At 35.4% G+C, this 17,658-nt stretch overlaps 1 protein-coding gene across 4 annotated transcripts in view; it reads left to right on the top strand.

The window, feature by feature from the left end:
- Positions 1-104: 104 nt before the first annotated feature.
- KDM1B (lysine demethylase 1B) overlaps positions 105-17,658 on the top strand; it is a 49,576-nt gene continuing 32,022 nt past the window's right edge. For 2 of the 4 annotated variants that reach the window (XM_031946799.1, XM_031946796.1), the window contains exons 1-10: positions 105-274; positions 634-677; positions 4,447-4,549; positions 5,054-5,184; positions 6,582-6,671; positions 7,161-7,272; positions 7,652-7,768; positions 8,448-8,486; positions 13,771-13,966; positions 15,583-15,767. In XM_031946799.1, coding sequence (XP_031802659.1) covers positions 4,460-4,549; positions 5,054-5,184; positions 6,582-6,671; positions 7,161-7,272; positions 7,652-7,768; positions 8,448-8,486; positions 13,771-13,966; positions 15,583-15,767 — 960 coding nt within the window. In that variant the 5' untranslated portion in view covers positions 105-274; positions 634-677; positions 4,447-4,459. Of the gene's footprint in view, positions 309-633; positions 678-4,446; positions 4,550-5,053; positions 5,185-6,581; positions 6,672-7,160; positions 7,273-7,651; positions 7,769-8,447; positions 8,487-13,770; positions 13,967-15,582; positions 15,768-17,658 lie in introns of all 4 variants that reach the window. The other 2 variants (XM_031946798.1, XM_031946797.1) reach the window with 2 other exon arrangements.

Genomic DNA, 17,658 nt, shown 5'->3' with positions numbered 1-17,658 from the left:
CCTCCCCTTCTTTCTGGGTCTAAGCTGCGCCGGCGGAAATAGCCGGGGCGGGGCGGCCGGGGCGGAGGCGGGTCCCGAGCCCCTCCCCAGCTCCTCCCCCGCCGGGTCACGGCGTGACAGGGGCGGAAGCAGCGGCGCCGCGGCGGCCGGCGGCTGAGCGCAGGCTGCGCCTCGCTCCCTGCGCGGATTGTCCGGTCCCCTGCGCGCAGCGCGCTGTTCCCGGCAGGTTTCTGGGGGCTAAAAGCCGCGCCCGCCTTCTTGCTGGCACTCAGAGGTTGGAGGCGAGCGGCTGCGCTAGAGCGGGGGCGGTGGGTGACTTCGGGTGACAGCGCTCGCACAAAGCGGCTGGGCTGGGGTGCAGGCCCCCCGGTTCCTCCTTTGCAATTTCTCCCACCCAGGAGAATCAGGGTGGGAAGTGGGAAGGTCCTGGAGGGGACCCCAGTGAGGTCCGGGGGCTCTAAAGGGGCGTGGGGGTGGCGTAGGGTGTGGTGGGGTGCGGTGCGGGGTGCTCTCTTCGGCACGAGCTCCAAACCGCGATTGTGGGGTGAGGACGAATTTGGAAAGAGGCAATCCCCCGGCTGGTCGTAGTGTTGCTCTTGCCCCATCCCTTACAGCCCTTCCTTTTTCTTGCAGCTGCTGCTACTCACTACGACTCTCCGCACCAATTCGGTGCAAAGGTGAGAAGCAAAGCGATTTTGTCCCTTGTATCCCTGCCCCGGAGAGAAAGGGAGGGAGAGAGAGAAATAGAGGATGAAAAACCAGTTTGCTAAGAGACACTGCTGTTGCTTTTGCTTATTTGCACGGGGGATGACGAGTTCTTCGTGTTTTCATTGCTGCTGTCAGAGCTCTGTCACTCGGGGGTGGTCTGCTGCGGGAGGAAGGGCTTTCCTAGAGCCTTGGGAGATGCAAAATAAAATAGAAAACGGTTTTTCTGGCGCTGCCCAAGTTAATAAGATGATCTCCTAGAAACCAGTCATCCTGCAGAAAGGGTAGCCCCCGCGCTGGACACTTTCTTAGGACATACTTAGGAAGGTTGCTGGGGTAACTCGTCTTAAAGAAATAGAAGGTGAGGGCGGGCAGACCATAGTGGCTGTTACTCAGCTGTCAAGCATAAGAGGAAGGAAGAAGGCCCAGCTGTAGAAAGTTGGTGTTGAGCCATCTGCACTAACAGGTTACACTCCACAGATATACTGCTTAGTTCAGCTGTCTTGCAAAAAGGGTGACTTAATCACTAGAGAAGAAAAATGCATGGCTTCCTTGGAGCCCATCACCAATATTAGAAAATGAAACTCCACCTTGACAACTGCTGGAAGGTAGTGATATATTTTGTTTGTGAAAGTGTGTTACTAGAGGACAAAAATGGAAGAAACCTTGGAAACTATTTGGAGGAATTACCAGGTATTTCATGTAAGGAAAAGTTGGTAACCACTGAAAATCCTTATTAGTAGCAGGAACTTAGACTCATAGGAGCTACATTTGTCTTTCTTGAAATTTTCTTATTATGGGACAGTGAAATTTAGTACCACACTGCCATTTTTTCCGTAAGACCTCTAGGTATTGGTCTTTTTGGGGTATCACATATGAGTGGTCAGATCTATAGTTAATTATTTCTGAGATAAACAACTTTTTTCCCCCCAGTTAACTTCCCCCCTCCCCCCCCCCAACAAGTAGTCTCTTTAGTCTGTGTAGTATATAACTTGTAAGCACAGATGGCTCCCTTTTGGTTGATATTTTTATAGGTTCTATCCCCTAAGGTCTGCAGCTTTGGAAAGAAAAAAAATATCTATTCCCTGGAGGAGGAAGGGGAGGGGAACTTTTTTTTTCCCTTTTTTTTTTTTTTTTAACATTTAGCAAAATTGAGTTTAATCATAAAATAAGAAAATTCATATCAAATATAAAGAATATTATATTAATAAAATGTTTTTTAAAGGTGTAAGCTCAATTTCTAAAATTCTCAACTAAATTATTTCTTTTAAGTATCCCATAAGTAAATCTTGAATTATGATAGAAGACTCAAGCTGTAGTTTCATAACTTTGCATAAAGTATGTTTTTTTTCCCTTTCCATCATTTAAAAATCTAAAAATTCAACATTGATAGAAAAATTAAAATAAGTACAAAAAATTAGAAAAGGGGGTAGGGAAAATTAATATATGCTTATGTATATACACATAAATATTTATGCACTTATGTGGAGATAAATTGAGATTGGAAACTGCAAAACTAGTGTGACATTTTTGAAGACAAACCTGATTCAACCAATGGTTTTCATGACTTTTTTCAGAGTCTGTTTAAACAGGAAAAATGGGAATAGGAATTTGTTATTGCTTATGGAATTAAAAAGTATATTCCTAGAAAGATGAACAAAAATGGCAGTGGAAGGCTTAACTGAAAATTCTTGATGTTTGTGCTTTGTTGTGTCAATGGTTGAATCCTCCCAGGTGGATTGATAGTAAAGGTTGGCTGAATTGATGCAGGTTTCAGTTTCTGTTCCTAAGCCCTTTTTCTTGCACAGTATGTTTTTCTTACACTTAGACTGTTAATGTGTTTGCTCTTATGTTACACAGTAAGTTCATAATTGTTTTCTACTGAGTTTTTTGGAATTTTGCATTTACATAAAAGACTAATCCTCTTTACTATCTTTGAATCAAGTTGTGTTTTAAAGATGGTATTTCTAAGTGGAATCTGGAAACTTCCTTCACATCTATAATTATTAACCAGTTAACAATGTTGTAACAAAAAGCACTAATTACGTAATAGATGCTTTGAAAAATGTAGGAAGAAATGTTCAATTTTAGAAAACTTTAGGCATTTTATAAAATATCTACCAAGTATGTAGGTGAAATCTAAAGCCTTGATGATGAAAGCTGATGATACACTAATGAAAAATATTCCCAGTACTATTTGCTTCATGATTTGAGATAGCTTTTTAAACTAGGCAAGTGCTGTTTAAAAAGTTATTGTTTGTCAGGAAAAGCTAATGAAAAAACCAGGTTGTGGGGCCTTTATATTATAACTAATTTAGGACATTTTAAATAAACTTGAACAGAGAATAAGATAGATTACAGGGAAACTAATCTCAGTAGCCAAAAGTAATTGACTAAGAAGTCTTTTATTAGCTTTGTGGATGACAAAGTCTATGGGTGAAGAGGGGGAAAAGGAGAGAAGGAGAGGAAGGATAGTATGTGTCAATATAGTCTATTTCAACCATCTCTGATAGAAAATAATCCTTTTTTAAAAGGGTCATTAGAGGCAAATAAATGTAAATACATTGTATCTTCTTCAAAACAATCCACTAAATTGGTACAGATTATACTAGTTGTTTACTGTATTCTACCTCCCCCTTCCCCAACTTGAACTTCTCTCCTCCCCTTCCACTTTATTACCCTAGGTCTTTTTTATTTTGGGTTCTTCTGTGTATTTTTTAATACATAGACACCCAGAAAAAAGGCCAAGAAACATCTAATAATTTTGACTGGTTAGCTTTTCAATCTTTTGTAGTTCATTTCAGTTTTTCTTGCATGTATTGGATCGAAGTTTTGTTTAACCTTCTACATAATTGAGCCTCTTTGAGAGCATGAATAAAGTTTCCTGTGAGATGGCCATGATGTCATGGCATTTGTAATCAGAGGACCTGGGTTCAAATCCTAGTTCTGCTACTTAAATTGCATGTGTAACCTTGGATGAGTCCCTTAAACTCTTAGAACTTCAATGGCTTCTTGATAATGTTGGATCAGAAGATCTCCAAGATTTGTTCTAGCTTAAAAAAAAATATATATATATATATTATATATATATATATATATATATATATATATATATATATATATATATCCATCCTACAGAATAACTGGTCTATCTGCCTTTAGCAGTAACTGAGTCAAAGATTTTTATAATCATAGCATTTGTTTAGCATTTGAAGTTTGAAAAAGCACTGTACATCTTATTTGATGATTCTCCACCACAACCTTGTGAGGTAGGCACCAATATTTTTCTATTTTACACATGAAGAAAGAGGTTGAGAAAGATTGGATGATTTGTCCAGTATCATCTAGCTGGTGTTTTCAGCAGAATTTGGTTTCAGGTTTTCCTGATTCCATGTTCGATATTTTTACTGGACCATCTAGCTCATATTATTTCCAAGGTACACCTAATAAATGTCAATAAATTCACCTTTATTTTAACATGCTAAAAGATTGACATACAGCAACTGCTAGAGGATGAGGAAGTAAAAGAATGGAAAGTATTTCTTGAAAAACCAAACCAAACTCTACACTTATGGTTTCTTCTGTTTGTTGGAGTTAACCAACAGTTAGCTGGTTTGACTACTCCTAATGAGTTGAATCTATTGTTTACTTGCATATATTATAAATGTACGTGTGCTATTTTTTTTCAAGGGCTAAGAGGGTATCTAGTTATTAATATTTTAACACTTAACTGTTTGGCAGACTCTGTGATAAGATGTCAACCCTCAGGGTTCGAGCAAAGAAAAAGGCAGCTTCATTTGACCAGTCTTCAGATAGTCTTCCTTTGAGGAGTTCCGGGAGGCAGGTATTGAACAATTATTTCTAGTCTTGTACTCTTTGGGGCTTTAATAAATAATTATAGTGAACACTCAAATTCTGCCTCCTTTAGAATTATAAAATTTGTTTTGCAGTCCTCAAAAGGTGGAGCTACTCTGAGTGAAGGAAACTTTAAGCTGATCCTTAGGGAAAATGTACACGAACTGGGTTTTCTACTCCAAAATGATGATAGTAAAACAATGAGCCCACCTCCAAGGAAGTCAATAAAAAAACTAAACACCAACTACTTTATGACTATTCAAAGCAGTGATTAAAAGTGTATTCTAAAGCCCCAGTCTACAGGTTCTATTTTTTATTTATATCACCATTAACTTCAAAAGTGTCTTTCAGAAATATTTCTTTCAAAATAGGTCAAACAAGACTATGTATGAAAGCACTTCACAAACCATTAAGAGTTAGCAGTCAGCAGCTATTGTTTCCTAATAATACTTGATGATTCTTTTGTACCTTAATATTACTGGTTTCTCCGCAGGTGAAGAAAAAAGTGGTAGAAGTAGTACCAGATGATGATGATGATGCCTCATCTGAGAAGAAATATAGAAAATGTGAAAAGGCTGGGTGCACAGCAACTTGTCCAGTTTGCTTCTCAAGTGCTGCTGAAAGGTTTGCTTAGATAATGTCTTGACAAGTTGGTTCAGTGAGGGGATTGCTTGGGGCAGTTGTATCTTGAAACACCAGTTTTTCAAGAGAACTTGTATTTATATATGAATGCATGTGAACTGACACATATGCATCTAAGTTTTTATCCATAGAACATGTCACTGATGGTCCTAGCATACTTAATAACTATAGCATTTGTAGAGATTAAAATTGGAGCTGATGGAGTGGAAAGAAAACTCTGAGATGTCTCAATTTTTCAGTTATGTTTGATTAGTATACTTATACACGTATAATAGAGGCAGCTAGCTGGCATAGTAGATAGTATGTTGAGTCTAGAGTGACTGACTAGCTGTGTGACTCATCTCTTGGCATGATATTTGGTACAAAAAACCTAGTAAATGTTGTCTAATGACTGACCAACTTAACTGGTCACTTAACTATGGTCTTCTTTAGTCATCTGTAAAATGAGGATAATAATATAAGTATCTAACTCCCAGGGTTGTGAGAATCATGAGAGATATTTGTAAAACTCTTTGCAAACATTAAGTACTCCCTATTATTATTATTATTATTATTATGCATATATATACACATACATAATATTGTTGATGCAAATTATTTAAAATATGTTTTTGTCCATAGGAAAATATATTCACTTGAAGTTATTTTCTCTCTTAGATGGCAAACGAGATCTACTCAAATTAAAAGAAAAATCTCAATTCAACGTTTAGGAAAATCATATTAAAAGTACAATAAAAGCAATTAGTGTCCAAATTGAGTTTAAAAGACTTTTTTCCCCCCTTAAGTTGGAAAAAATATCTTTGGGTAACTTTTTTTTTTTTTAATCTCTTACAATATTGTCATTTAAGCAGTTTGCAGATATCTGCCAGATTTCCAATATTGAGGTTAAGTTGCATTTGCCAGTTTTTCAGTTGGACCCTGCCTCCTCAATTAGTCTATCTAAATACAACATATAATGTAAATCTAGAGCCATGATTTCCAGCCTTTTATCATATTTTTTCATTGTACCCCAAAACTGCTATATTTCTTTTGAAAATAAAGTGAATTAAAGTAAGTTCTATTAGAAATAATTTGTTGTTGAAAACTTCATAATATAACTTGAGGTAATTGTAGAAACATTCCTGTATTACAAATCAATGGTTGAGGATTATTGATAAGATATTTCATGGAAATAGTCATTTTGTATGTGAAATGAAACAGCATGGGATAAGACTACAGAAACATCATTACTATGGTGACAGTATGTCAGTCTTTCAGTTCTATGTTCCCATCAGTCTTTATCGTTTGCTTAATCAAAGAATAGGTTCTGGGTGGATGCCTTGGATAATTTTTTTTTTCATTTCATTTTATGACTGTATGAATATTCTTGTCTTCTTTAGATGTGCAAAAAATGGTTATACATCTCGATGGTATCACCTATCCTGTGGGGAACATTTTTGCAATGAATGCTTTGACCATTACTACCGGAGGTATGTTTGTTGATTGCCCAAATTCTTAAGCTCCTGGGCTTTAGAAAGATTTACCAGGTTTTTCTAAATACTTTTCTAAAACTCTAAAACTCAAATTATTAGAATTGTAGCACTTGAGAGTTCAACTAGCCCAAATCATACTTGAAAAGGAATTCTCTCTTTCTGCTTCTGTCTTTGCATGTGTTTGTATGTATGTAGGAATTGAAAATAGTTGCTAGGTTACAGAAATTCTTGTCCACTGAATTGATAGTGACATGCTCTTTCTCTGCTCTTGGTGATACAAGAGAATATCAGCCACTCGAGAGTGCTATATGGGTAGCCATCTTTTAAATAATTTTTTAAAAACTACCTAGGCTTGCAGGTGTTTTAATACTCTTCTATCATCTCATTATTTGTCTTGTACGTAGAAGTAATTTAAAGATTAAAAAATTAGGAGTTTAAAAATGGAATGTTTTAATCACTTGTTTAAAACTTTTTTTTTTTTTTTAGTCATAAAGATGGGTATGAAAAATATGCTGCTTGGAAAAGGATATGGACTAGTAATGGGAAATGTGAGCCTAGTCCCAAAGCTTTTATGGCTGATCAACAGCTTCCATATTGGGTAAGGAGTATGTTGCTTTATTTGTACCTTTTAAGGCAATTGAAGTTTTAGAAATGATGGAATGGATCCAAATTCTTCTTTTCTTATGTTGTTAGAAGACATTTTTTGACCCCCTCATTTCAGATCACTTTGTTGGGGCTTAATTTGATGTTGAATCAGAAATGAACCAGTTGGGTATAGTGGATTTTCAAGGGTTGCAGTTCAGGACAGAAGGGAAACAACCCTAGGGATTGCTGGAAGGTTAGTTATATCATGTGTAGAAGATGGCAGCATGAGCAATTGAGGATAAAGTTTTCAGGAGTAGGGAATATAATCAAGTAGACAAATATTTGCTTATTCACCATTGCTTTTTTTTTTTTTAACTTCTCACGTACTCTAGGTTCAGTGCACAAAACCTGACTGTGGAAAATGGAGACAGCTTACAAAGGAAATTCAGCTTACGTCACAAATGGCACAGACGTATCGCTGTGGTACCAAACCAAACACCTCAGTTAAGGTGTGTCCTGCTGTGGTTTTCCTTTTGACTCTGTTGATAATCTAGCTTTCTGGGAAAAACTAGTAATGTGTGTTTTGTTTACTGCATTTAGCTATTGTTTTTTTCTTTTTGTAAGGGTTTTAATATTTTTTTCCTAAAACCAGAAGATATGTAAATGATATACTCCTCAGTATTTTAGAAATAGTCTAAGCCAGTCATTTTAAAAAATTCATATTGCTTTTTTAAAAAGTTAAAGGATAGTTATGCACATAAAATACTTGTGATTCTTTAATGTAATTTGAACAAATTTTTCAAAATTAAATTGACTTTTCATCTATAAAATAAGATCACTGAGAAGCAGAATTTTTCTTCATATTTCACATGTAAAATATTGGAATAGAATCTAACATTCATATTAAAGCCCAAGTTTTTAAATTACCATACTAAATTAGTTACCGAATTTATAGCTGCAAAGTCATTTTAATTTTTTGGTCAAGCCCCTGGGTTCTCAGAGTTTTCTGAAAAAAATCACACTTGGCTTCACTCTCATGGGGGATAACTTTTAAGTTTCTAAACTCAGATTAAAGGATTGATCTGTAAACAATGATATGAAAAACAAACTTCACAGCTAAATGAGTTTAAATTGTGTTTGGATTAAGGGCTTTTACATAGGCAATGATGTATTGGTGTTCTTTTGTAGGTGGAGGGCTCAGACCAATGCTCACAACCAGAAGATCTAGTAAGTAAACTACCATCTACACATTGTTTTTATTTTTTATTTGCCCTCATGGTGTCATTGTTGTTGAACTCTGCTTGTGAATGACAGTGACATTCTTCTGAGTTTTCTCTTCACTTGGCTGCTGATCAGAGTACCATCTTTCTTATGAAGTTTGCTTTGTTATTTCTTTCAAAAACTACTGCCAGTGTCTCACCAGATGCTTCAGTTGTGTGAGGATGAGCTCTTGTGCTAAATTCCACCCTTTTCCTTCATGAGAAAAAAAATAGAAGCTCATGCTGCCTTTTTTTTTTTTTTTTTTAAACCCTTTGCATAAAACTTAGATTACTAATGTTTCTTTGTGTTCTGACTTATGACATCTTTAGTCTTTGGCTCTTTCTCTTGCCAATTGTATCAAGGAGTCTCATTATCTAGCAAAATGCAACATTGTTTATTTATTTTGGTGAAATTTAATATCTTTACTTAACCATCTATAGGAAGCCCCAGAGTAGATGAACCATATCATAATTCTTACATGCCGTACATTCTGCTTGCCTCTATGATTTTTAAAAAATCAGTGGGAATACACATGTACCCAATCTATTCAGTTAGCAGTTGAATTGGTGATGATTGCAGGACTAGGAAAAACAAATATTTACCAGAAATATATTGAAATTCTTTTGTTCAGAAGGTGATTTTCATCTTTTAAATCTTGCCAATTCTCTTCCATAGCAAAACTACTACCTAGTAAAACTAGTAATAGATATGTGATTTTGAATTAGAATTTCCATAAAACTGTTTCCTGAAAGAGCTTTATAGAATCAGGAGACAGAATTCTCCAAGTTTTAATTTGAGCAGAAGCTGAATACCTTTCAACACCTTAGGATCTATGTCTATGATATAGCCCTAATAAGACATTTGTCCTTCACTTCTATCCACAATCATTTCTGTTAAGGTGTAAAACCATAAAGATAGAACTTTATTTTAGTTTCCTTCAATTCAGTTCTTTTGTATTCTCTGGCCACTTTTTAATGAGCTAAACTTCATGAATAAGATTTTGATAAACATTTCCTGATGGGCTGGGAGGAACCTGTGATTTCATTTGTATGGATACTTCCCATCATTGAACTTTTTTTTTTTTTTTTTTTTTTTTTTTTTTTTTAAATAGATGCCCTTCCTTAGTTGCTATGCCTGAACAAAAAGCATGGCCTAGAGGCCAGTCCCCTGTTAATTAGCTTCACCAAATTTAGCTGGGCTTGTTCTTGGGCACAGAGTCAAATCCTTTCAAAGCTTAAGAGGACCTGCAAGAGCTAATACTTGGCTGGCTTAGCTCTGGAACTCTAACATTTTACTTTATACTTGAGGGCTTCAGTTTATATGCTGCTATCCCCTCAAAAGCCCTTGCTTTGCTATTTATTAAATTTCTCTGATCCCTTGATCTGAATTTCCACTACTACCTCCCTTTCAGATGTACATATGTTATACCTCTACTATCCATTATTCTGATATTTCTCATCCAACCATAATCTCCTATCCTTCACTTACTCTATAAGCATTATCCTCCTTCACCTTATTTTCCATTTTTACCACCATTTCTAGTTCCTTTGCACTTCCTGATTTTTCAGACCATCACTTCTGCTCTGGACCCACTTTCTCCTTTAATGATCTTGACTTTATAGTTAAAACTGGTGCAGTCTTAACACTGTTCTCTGCCACTGAGTCTTATTTTTTTTTTGCCAATTATCCCTTTCTAAACCCCAACCCTATATTATGTCTACTATTCCCTTGATTGGTTGATAGAGAAATTCATATGTCCAAGCTCACTGGGGCCACTATTAAGTAATCTCATTTTTTTTTTTTAACTATAATTTCAGCTAGATCCTTACTGCTATATATATAGTAGCATATATATTTCCTGGTTGTTACAAAACTCTACTAAGTGAATGCGCTAACCTTCTTGTCTTTCCTTAGGCCATCCATAGCATCCTTCCTTCTCCCTTTCAGCTAAGGATTTCACTTATTGTTTCAGAGAAAAAATGGAGGCTGTGTATCATGAGTACCTCTTTTTCCCAACTCTATATTCTAAATTGCCTCAATATCATCTCTCACTTTTCTCCTTTGTTTTTTTTACAGAGATTTTTAAGCTGAGGTCCTTAGATAGTTTTCAGAAAAATCTATTAATTTGGATGGAAAATTTTTTCATTAATTATGAAGATAACAACAGACATTTGGATAATGAACCCATAAGATCCACCAGATTCCCAAAAGGTGTCCAAGTCCCAAAACAAAACAAACATATTCTGGCCTTTTCTTAGTCCTTATCCTTCCTCACCTCATTGTGGCATTTAATAGGCTTCTTGGACATCCTTTCTTCCCTGGGTTTTCGTAACATTACTCTTTTCTAATTCTTATACATGTCTGGCCATTCCTTCTCAGACTCATTTTCAAAATCATCATCTATGCTCCATTCCCTTTTGGTGAGTGTATCCCAGATCTATGTGATGGTCCATCTTCTCTGGCTATTTTTCTGATGATCTCATCAGCTTCCATGGGTTTAATTATCATTTTCTATGCAGATGATTTCCAAGTCTTTAGATTCATCAGTCTTTCTCTTGAGTTCTAGTCTCAAATTGCTTTGGGAATACATATTAGAAATCTACAATGAAATGTTTTGTAGACATCTCAAACTTAACACATCCAAGACAATTCAAAATCTTCCTTTTCCCTTAAATTCTCTTCTTTCCTTGATTTCTTTTGTACCACTCACTATTCTTCTAGTCACCCATGTTTGCAACCTTATAGTCAGCCTTGTTTCTTCATTCTTATTTCCTCTTCATGTCCACTCATTTCCTAGGTCTGACCACATAACATATTTCCCGTTTTTGCCTTCCACTCACTTACAAGACCATAAACCAAGTTTTTCCTCTTATCTCCTCTTGCATGGGCTTTTATAATAGCCTGCTTATTAGATTCCCTACCTCAAGTTCTTTCCACTCTAACTCATCTTCCACATAATTACAAAGTGATATTCCTAAAGTACATGGCTAAACATTTCATTTTCTTACTGAAGTAACCCCAGTAATTCCTCACTCTCTGTAGGATAAAATAAATCTTCTGTTTCTAGCCAACTTTTCAGACTTATTGCACATTTCTGTTTTTTATATGGTCTGTTTTTATATGGTCAATACAGGTAGATACCTGTATTGTAGACTGGATTTTCTCCATCTACCACATGCCCATTTCATCCTCCATACATTTATATAGGCTATGTTCCTGAGACCTAAAATTTATTTCCTCCTCATTTCTGCTTTATATAGCTCGTATCTTTCTTCATAGATCACTTCAGGTGCCATGTGCTACAGTCTATAATGATTATTCTTGGTCTCTTCCCTTGGAAATTACTTTGTATAAATTTATCTTTTGTACTTCATATATATCGTTTCTCCTCTCAATAGAATGTAGGCTTCTTGAAGCCTATTTTTTGGTCTAGTGTTATGATCAGCAAGATAGTAGGAGCTTTTAGTCAGTGGTTATTGAATTGAGAATCAAGGGTCTCCATGCCATGAAGATATGAGATAGGACTAAAGTAAAGGGAAATGAAGGATATTGAGTACAGATTTTTCCAGGTGGCATAGACTTATTGGGCAACTAGGTGGTACCGTAGATAGAGTATCTGGGTTGGAGTTAGGAAGACTCATCTTCCTGAGTTCAAATCTGACCTCAAACATTTACTAGCTATGGGACCTAGGCAAGTCATTTCATCCTGTTTGCCTTAGTTTCCTCATCTGTAAAATGAGCTGGAGAAGGAAATAGCAAACCATTCCAGTATCTCTGCCAGAAAAAAACCCAAATGAGATCCAGCTGAACCTGACTGAAAACAACTAAAAAGCAATAAAATAGCCTGAACTCTAGATACTGGGCAATAGATACAACATGCTAAATAAGATTCCAATCCATCTTTAATGCTTCTGGTCAAAAATTAATGGAAAACATGTCTACTACAATAGTGTCAGAGTAAGATTTAAAAAATACAGACCAAAAAAATTAACCATTTCTCAGAACACATAACATTGTGTTGCCTTTCTAAAGCTTTTAGAAGCCTTGGTTGCCATCTATTTTAGATTTCCAACTATGGTGATTTGTTCTTCCATTTTATTCAATTTATTTTTAGAACTCCAACAACTATTTCTTAGGTTTAATCTGACTTGAATGTATTTAAAAATCACTATCAAAAAAGGTGCATTTCTTTGATATAGATTTACTTTTGACATAGAGCTCTTTTTTCTTTCCTCTTTTTTTTTTCTTTAAGATCCCTAGCAAATGATATTTCAGATATAGCAGGTAGTTATAGTGAGTGTATTTTATATTCCATAGATGAAAACTAGTTGGGAACAATGTTATGTGTTCTGAAAAATGGTTAATTTTTTTGGTCTGTATTTTTAAAATCTTACTTTGAAAACTATTGTAGTAGACATGTTTTCTATTAATTTTTGAACAGAAGCATTAAAGATGGATTGGAATGTTATTTAGCATGTTGTATCTATTACCCAGTATCTAGAGTTCAGGCTTTTATATTACAGTAAAAGGTTTAAAATGTGGGCTTGGTGGAAAGGACAGCAAATATTCCTAAATTACTTCAAGGGTGGTGTTTCAGTTATATTTTGCATTAGACTACATCAGAATGTGAGCTCCTTTAAGGCAGGGACAGTTTTTTATTTATATGCCCAGCATACTTAGCACAGTTCCTGGCATTTGTAATATATACTTAGTAAGTATATATTATAAGTAAGTTTGCTGATTGATTTGACTTTGTCTATAGACAAATGTAAATTTTTAAAAGTCTTTGATCAGGAAATATAGTAGATATTCCACTAACTGAAATCGGAGGACCAGGTTTCATGTCTCACCTCTATGCCTATTTACCTTTATGACACTAGAAAGTTATTTAAGTCACTGCATTAGTTTACTCATCTATAAAGTGATAGTCTCTGAGATCACTTTCAGCTCTGCAGTTATCATCATATGAACTGTATGAAAGAATTTTGGTTGGAAAACTTAGTCTTTTAAGTATGGGAAACCATATTTAGTAAAAATCCTATTACTTTCATATTTCAGACCTGTATTGTAGAAGTCTAGATGAGAAAAATGCAGACTGAGAAAGGAAAAGGAAAGATAATGTGAATTGAAGAAAATTATTTTAGCCTTATTAAATATGTTCATTTGTTTTGTCTTCTCTTTCTTCTCTCTTCTTGTTATTCTCAATTCTTCTTTCTCGTCCCAATGTGGTCTTCTCTCATTTCCATCTCAGAGGGTCGCTGAAGTGTCTAATCATTGGTGGTATTCCATGCTTATCCTTCCTCCCTTTCTGAAAGATAGTGTGGCTGCCCCTTTACTCTCTGCCTATTATCCTGACTGTGTGGGCATGAGTCCCTCCTGCACCAGCACCAACCGTGAAGCCAGCCCTGAAAAAGTGGAGCACTGCAAGGCTGTTTCAGGTGTGTTTGGTAAGAAGTGTTCCCTTGGGCCAGCATGCCCTCCCCCATTCTTTCTTTTTTCTCAGAAACAAGAGAATCAGGAAAATTTAAAGATTTAAAGTTTGATATATTTGGATTTGACTATGCATGATTTGGCAGTCATGTCTTTTAGGGATTTATGGGCTTACCTTTGACAACCCATTCTAGTTGTTGAGGAAAAAAGCCCTGAAATATCTGAGTAGTTTTTAGGCCATATTCCTAGATATTAATATTGGGAAAAGTCATTTTGGGGGGGATTGTTTTCATGTGAAATGAATTATAAAGGAAAAAAAAAAACTTGTGATTTTCTTCTTCCTAGCTTCCTTGCTAATGAAACAGATTTTATGTGACTTGTAAGTTAGTGGTGTCAAATAGTCCCCTGTAACACTCCTATGTGAAGCCTGAACTAGATTAAAATATGATTAGAAAATATTTAACAAAATAAATACAAATATAATAAAACATAGATACCATAAATTTGTGGGGTTTTTTAACTTAATATATGACTTCAGGAATCTCTTTCTGTTGGAATCTGATATACCACTGGTGTAAGGCACTCTAAGTCTAACCTTCTCCTACAGTATTGGTGCTACTCAAATTATAGAAGCCCTTGTTAAAATGTAGGCATGAGAGTCCTGAAAAACTGATAACACATTCTTCCCTTTCCCCAGTAGAGATGTGGAATATACTGTTAGATTGTCAGTTGGCCATTTAGTTTTGATTAAACATTAGTTTTTGTTAAGTAAGTTTCATAGTTCATTGGATATAGGGCTTAAGGAAAAATAACTATAATATAAAAACAAAAAAAAAATCCCCAGCACCTTTAAAATAAAATAAAATTTAGAAATAAGCTTCCTCCCTTTATGTGTTTAATGCATGAGAGGATTTCAAGGCAGAGTTGGAGTACTCAGGTAATCAGAATTATATGCCTAACCACACCCTTCATTTTTAGCATGGTCCAGTCAATGTACTGTTTGTCATCTACAGCTTTCTGTTTTCTGTCACTATCCCTCATTCCTACAATATACTGTTTCCCTCCTACTTTAGAATTCCAATTTTCCTTCCAGACTCAGCCCAACATTGGTTTCTTTGATTGTAAAATGAGAAGACTGGAATGGTCTGAATTACATTCTAGATATATGGTCCTCAGCTGAGGCATGAAGTAGACAGTAGAAAGTGAGCATCTTGAAGTCCATGACTCTTGTTCTTATATCTACAAGTCCTTTTTATAGAAGTATTTAAAATTTGTTAAGTTGAATTGAGAGGGAGACTCAATTTGAGTGACACCTTCTATATTTTTTTCTGATTTTTTTTTTCTTTCCTGATTCCCCCAGCTGCTAGTACCGCCCTTTCTCATCTGATAACCTTGTATCTATTTTATACACATGTTGTCTCCTCTGATAGAATGTAAGTTTCTTTAGAGTTAGGACTGTTTTTGCTTTTATTTTTGCATCTACAGTAACTACTATAGTACCTGACACATAGTAGATGCTTAATAATAACTAAGTATCAAATAGTAGATGCTTTAATAAATAATTAATAATGCTCATTGAAACCACCTATTGTTAATGAGATGTGAGATTTACTTTGAGTTTCTCTTCTCTTAGTTCCTGGGATGAACCAGTACTTCCAGCCTTTCTACCAGCCCAATGAATGTGGAAAAGCTCTCTGTGTGAGACCAGATGTGATGGAACTGGATGAGCTCTATGAGTTCCCAGAATACTCACGAGACCCCACCATGTATTTGGCTTTGAGAAACCTTATTCTTGCTCTGTGGTATACGAATTGCAAAGTAAGCAAGATTGGCATTATTGTACAGTACAGTTAGTTTACACACACATGAATATAAGTATATATATACATATACACATACATTCATGGATGGATGGATGTACATGTATATATAAAGATACATAGTTACATATGTATGTTAGATATGTGCTTATGTATACATATATGCGTGTGTGTGTGTTTGTGTGTATATGTGTCTGAGGAAAGTTGATGCTATTTCTACCTGGACCTGGATTCTGTAAGAAGAAAACTTGACTGGTCATTAAGTAAGAGAGACATGTACAAGGTGTAGCATCCTACTTTGTAAATTACAGTGGAAATAGGACACATGGTCCCCTTTCTTCAGGTAGCCCCGGGTCAGCATTATACAATGATGAGGGCACAAGAAAGGGAGATGGGAGACCAAGAGTCTAATTATATCTCTGCGTAATGAATTGATCTTGGACAAGTAATGTGATCTTTTGGACATCAGTTTGTTGATGTATAAAACTGAGAAAATTTTATAAGGAGGCTGTGAAACTAAATTGGAAGGAATATAAACTTATAAAATTCCTGATTTTTGTCAGACTTTTCTCCTCCTAAATGAACTTGTGTGTAAATAAGCACTCCAGTGGTCCTGTTGGAATGTCTTTTGAGCATTCTTCAGAAATGAGCAGAATAATACAGTTAAATTATGGTTGTTATACTGAATGTACACTAACTTAGGCTCTTTAAGCAACATAGAATTATTTATAGTTCTTAATCTAGTATGTGGGTGCTCAGAATTAACTATTTATGAATTTATCTAATTTATAGAAAAAGAACTAATAATCATTAAAGTTTATCGTACATTAATTGTTAATGTTCTTTCATGTTTATATACATATATATATATATATATATATATATAGGAGGTGTGCATGCTCAGTTGTATTCTTTTTTCCCCCATTTTCTGTTCTTAAATGAATATCTTTAGACATGATTTGACCTTTTATTAAAATACCTCCTTGGTTTTTCCCACCTTGCTTTGGGGCATTTAGATTCAATACACTCATTCACTGATATTTTCCTCTCATTTTATTAAGAAAGAAAAATCTCTTGAAAGTGTTCTGAGGTTTTCAGACTGGCTATATGTTTTGAATAAGGAGATTCTATGGTACCTGCCTAATAGCACATAATAGAACTTTTCTGTGATATTAATGAAGATCTAAACACACTGAAGACTTTAAATATTTTTAAAAATTTGCTCAACACACATTTCAAGTGACTATACTTTCAACCTTTATTCCATCACCAGTCTCAAGCCCATTTTGCCATACCTTTCCAAATAGTTAATATGCTTCTGGTTTTTCCCTTGTACTTGCTCATGGTCTGCATTAGAAGGATTTGGGAGGAGGAATAGTAATAAAGGAAAAAAGAGAGAAAACAGAGAATGTTGGAAGATGTTGTCTGGAGGCACTGAGGGTCACATAATTAATAGATGCTATAATCAGAAATTAAATCTGTATGAGTCTTTATTTCCAGGTTACTTCCCCTAATCCACTATGCCATCCTGCCTCTCATTTATCTCTAGAATTTTGAGAGGGACCATGTTATCTATCAAAATGATGAAGTAGAAGAAAGGATGACAGTGGCTAATTATATGATCATGTTTTGCTTTTGAAAAATGCTTTTGGATTCTTATTGGTAGTTAGTTCTGACTAATCCTTCACTAAAAGTATATCCCATACTCCACAGATGGCTTTTGTTTTCTTAGTCACATGGGCATAAGTTTAAATGTTTCTTTTATAGATAGGCAGCCAGTATATGATGACTTTTAAAAAAAGACTAGTTTAGGGAATCAGGGACATATATACTTTTAGATTCTATCCTACTTACAGTGACTTTTTTTTTTTTTTTTTTGGAGGAAGAGA

This window comes from Sarcophilus harrisii, chromosome 1 (assembly GCF_902635505.1).
Source record: "Sarcophilus harrisii chromosome 1, mSarHar1.11, whole genome shotgun sequence".
Lineage (NCBI taxonomy): Eukaryota > Metazoa > Chordata > Mammalia > Dasyuromorphia > Dasyuridae > Sarcophilus > Sarcophilus harrisii.
Note: the sequence above shows the minus strand (reverse complement) of the source record. Positions and strands in the feature narration are given on the sequence as shown.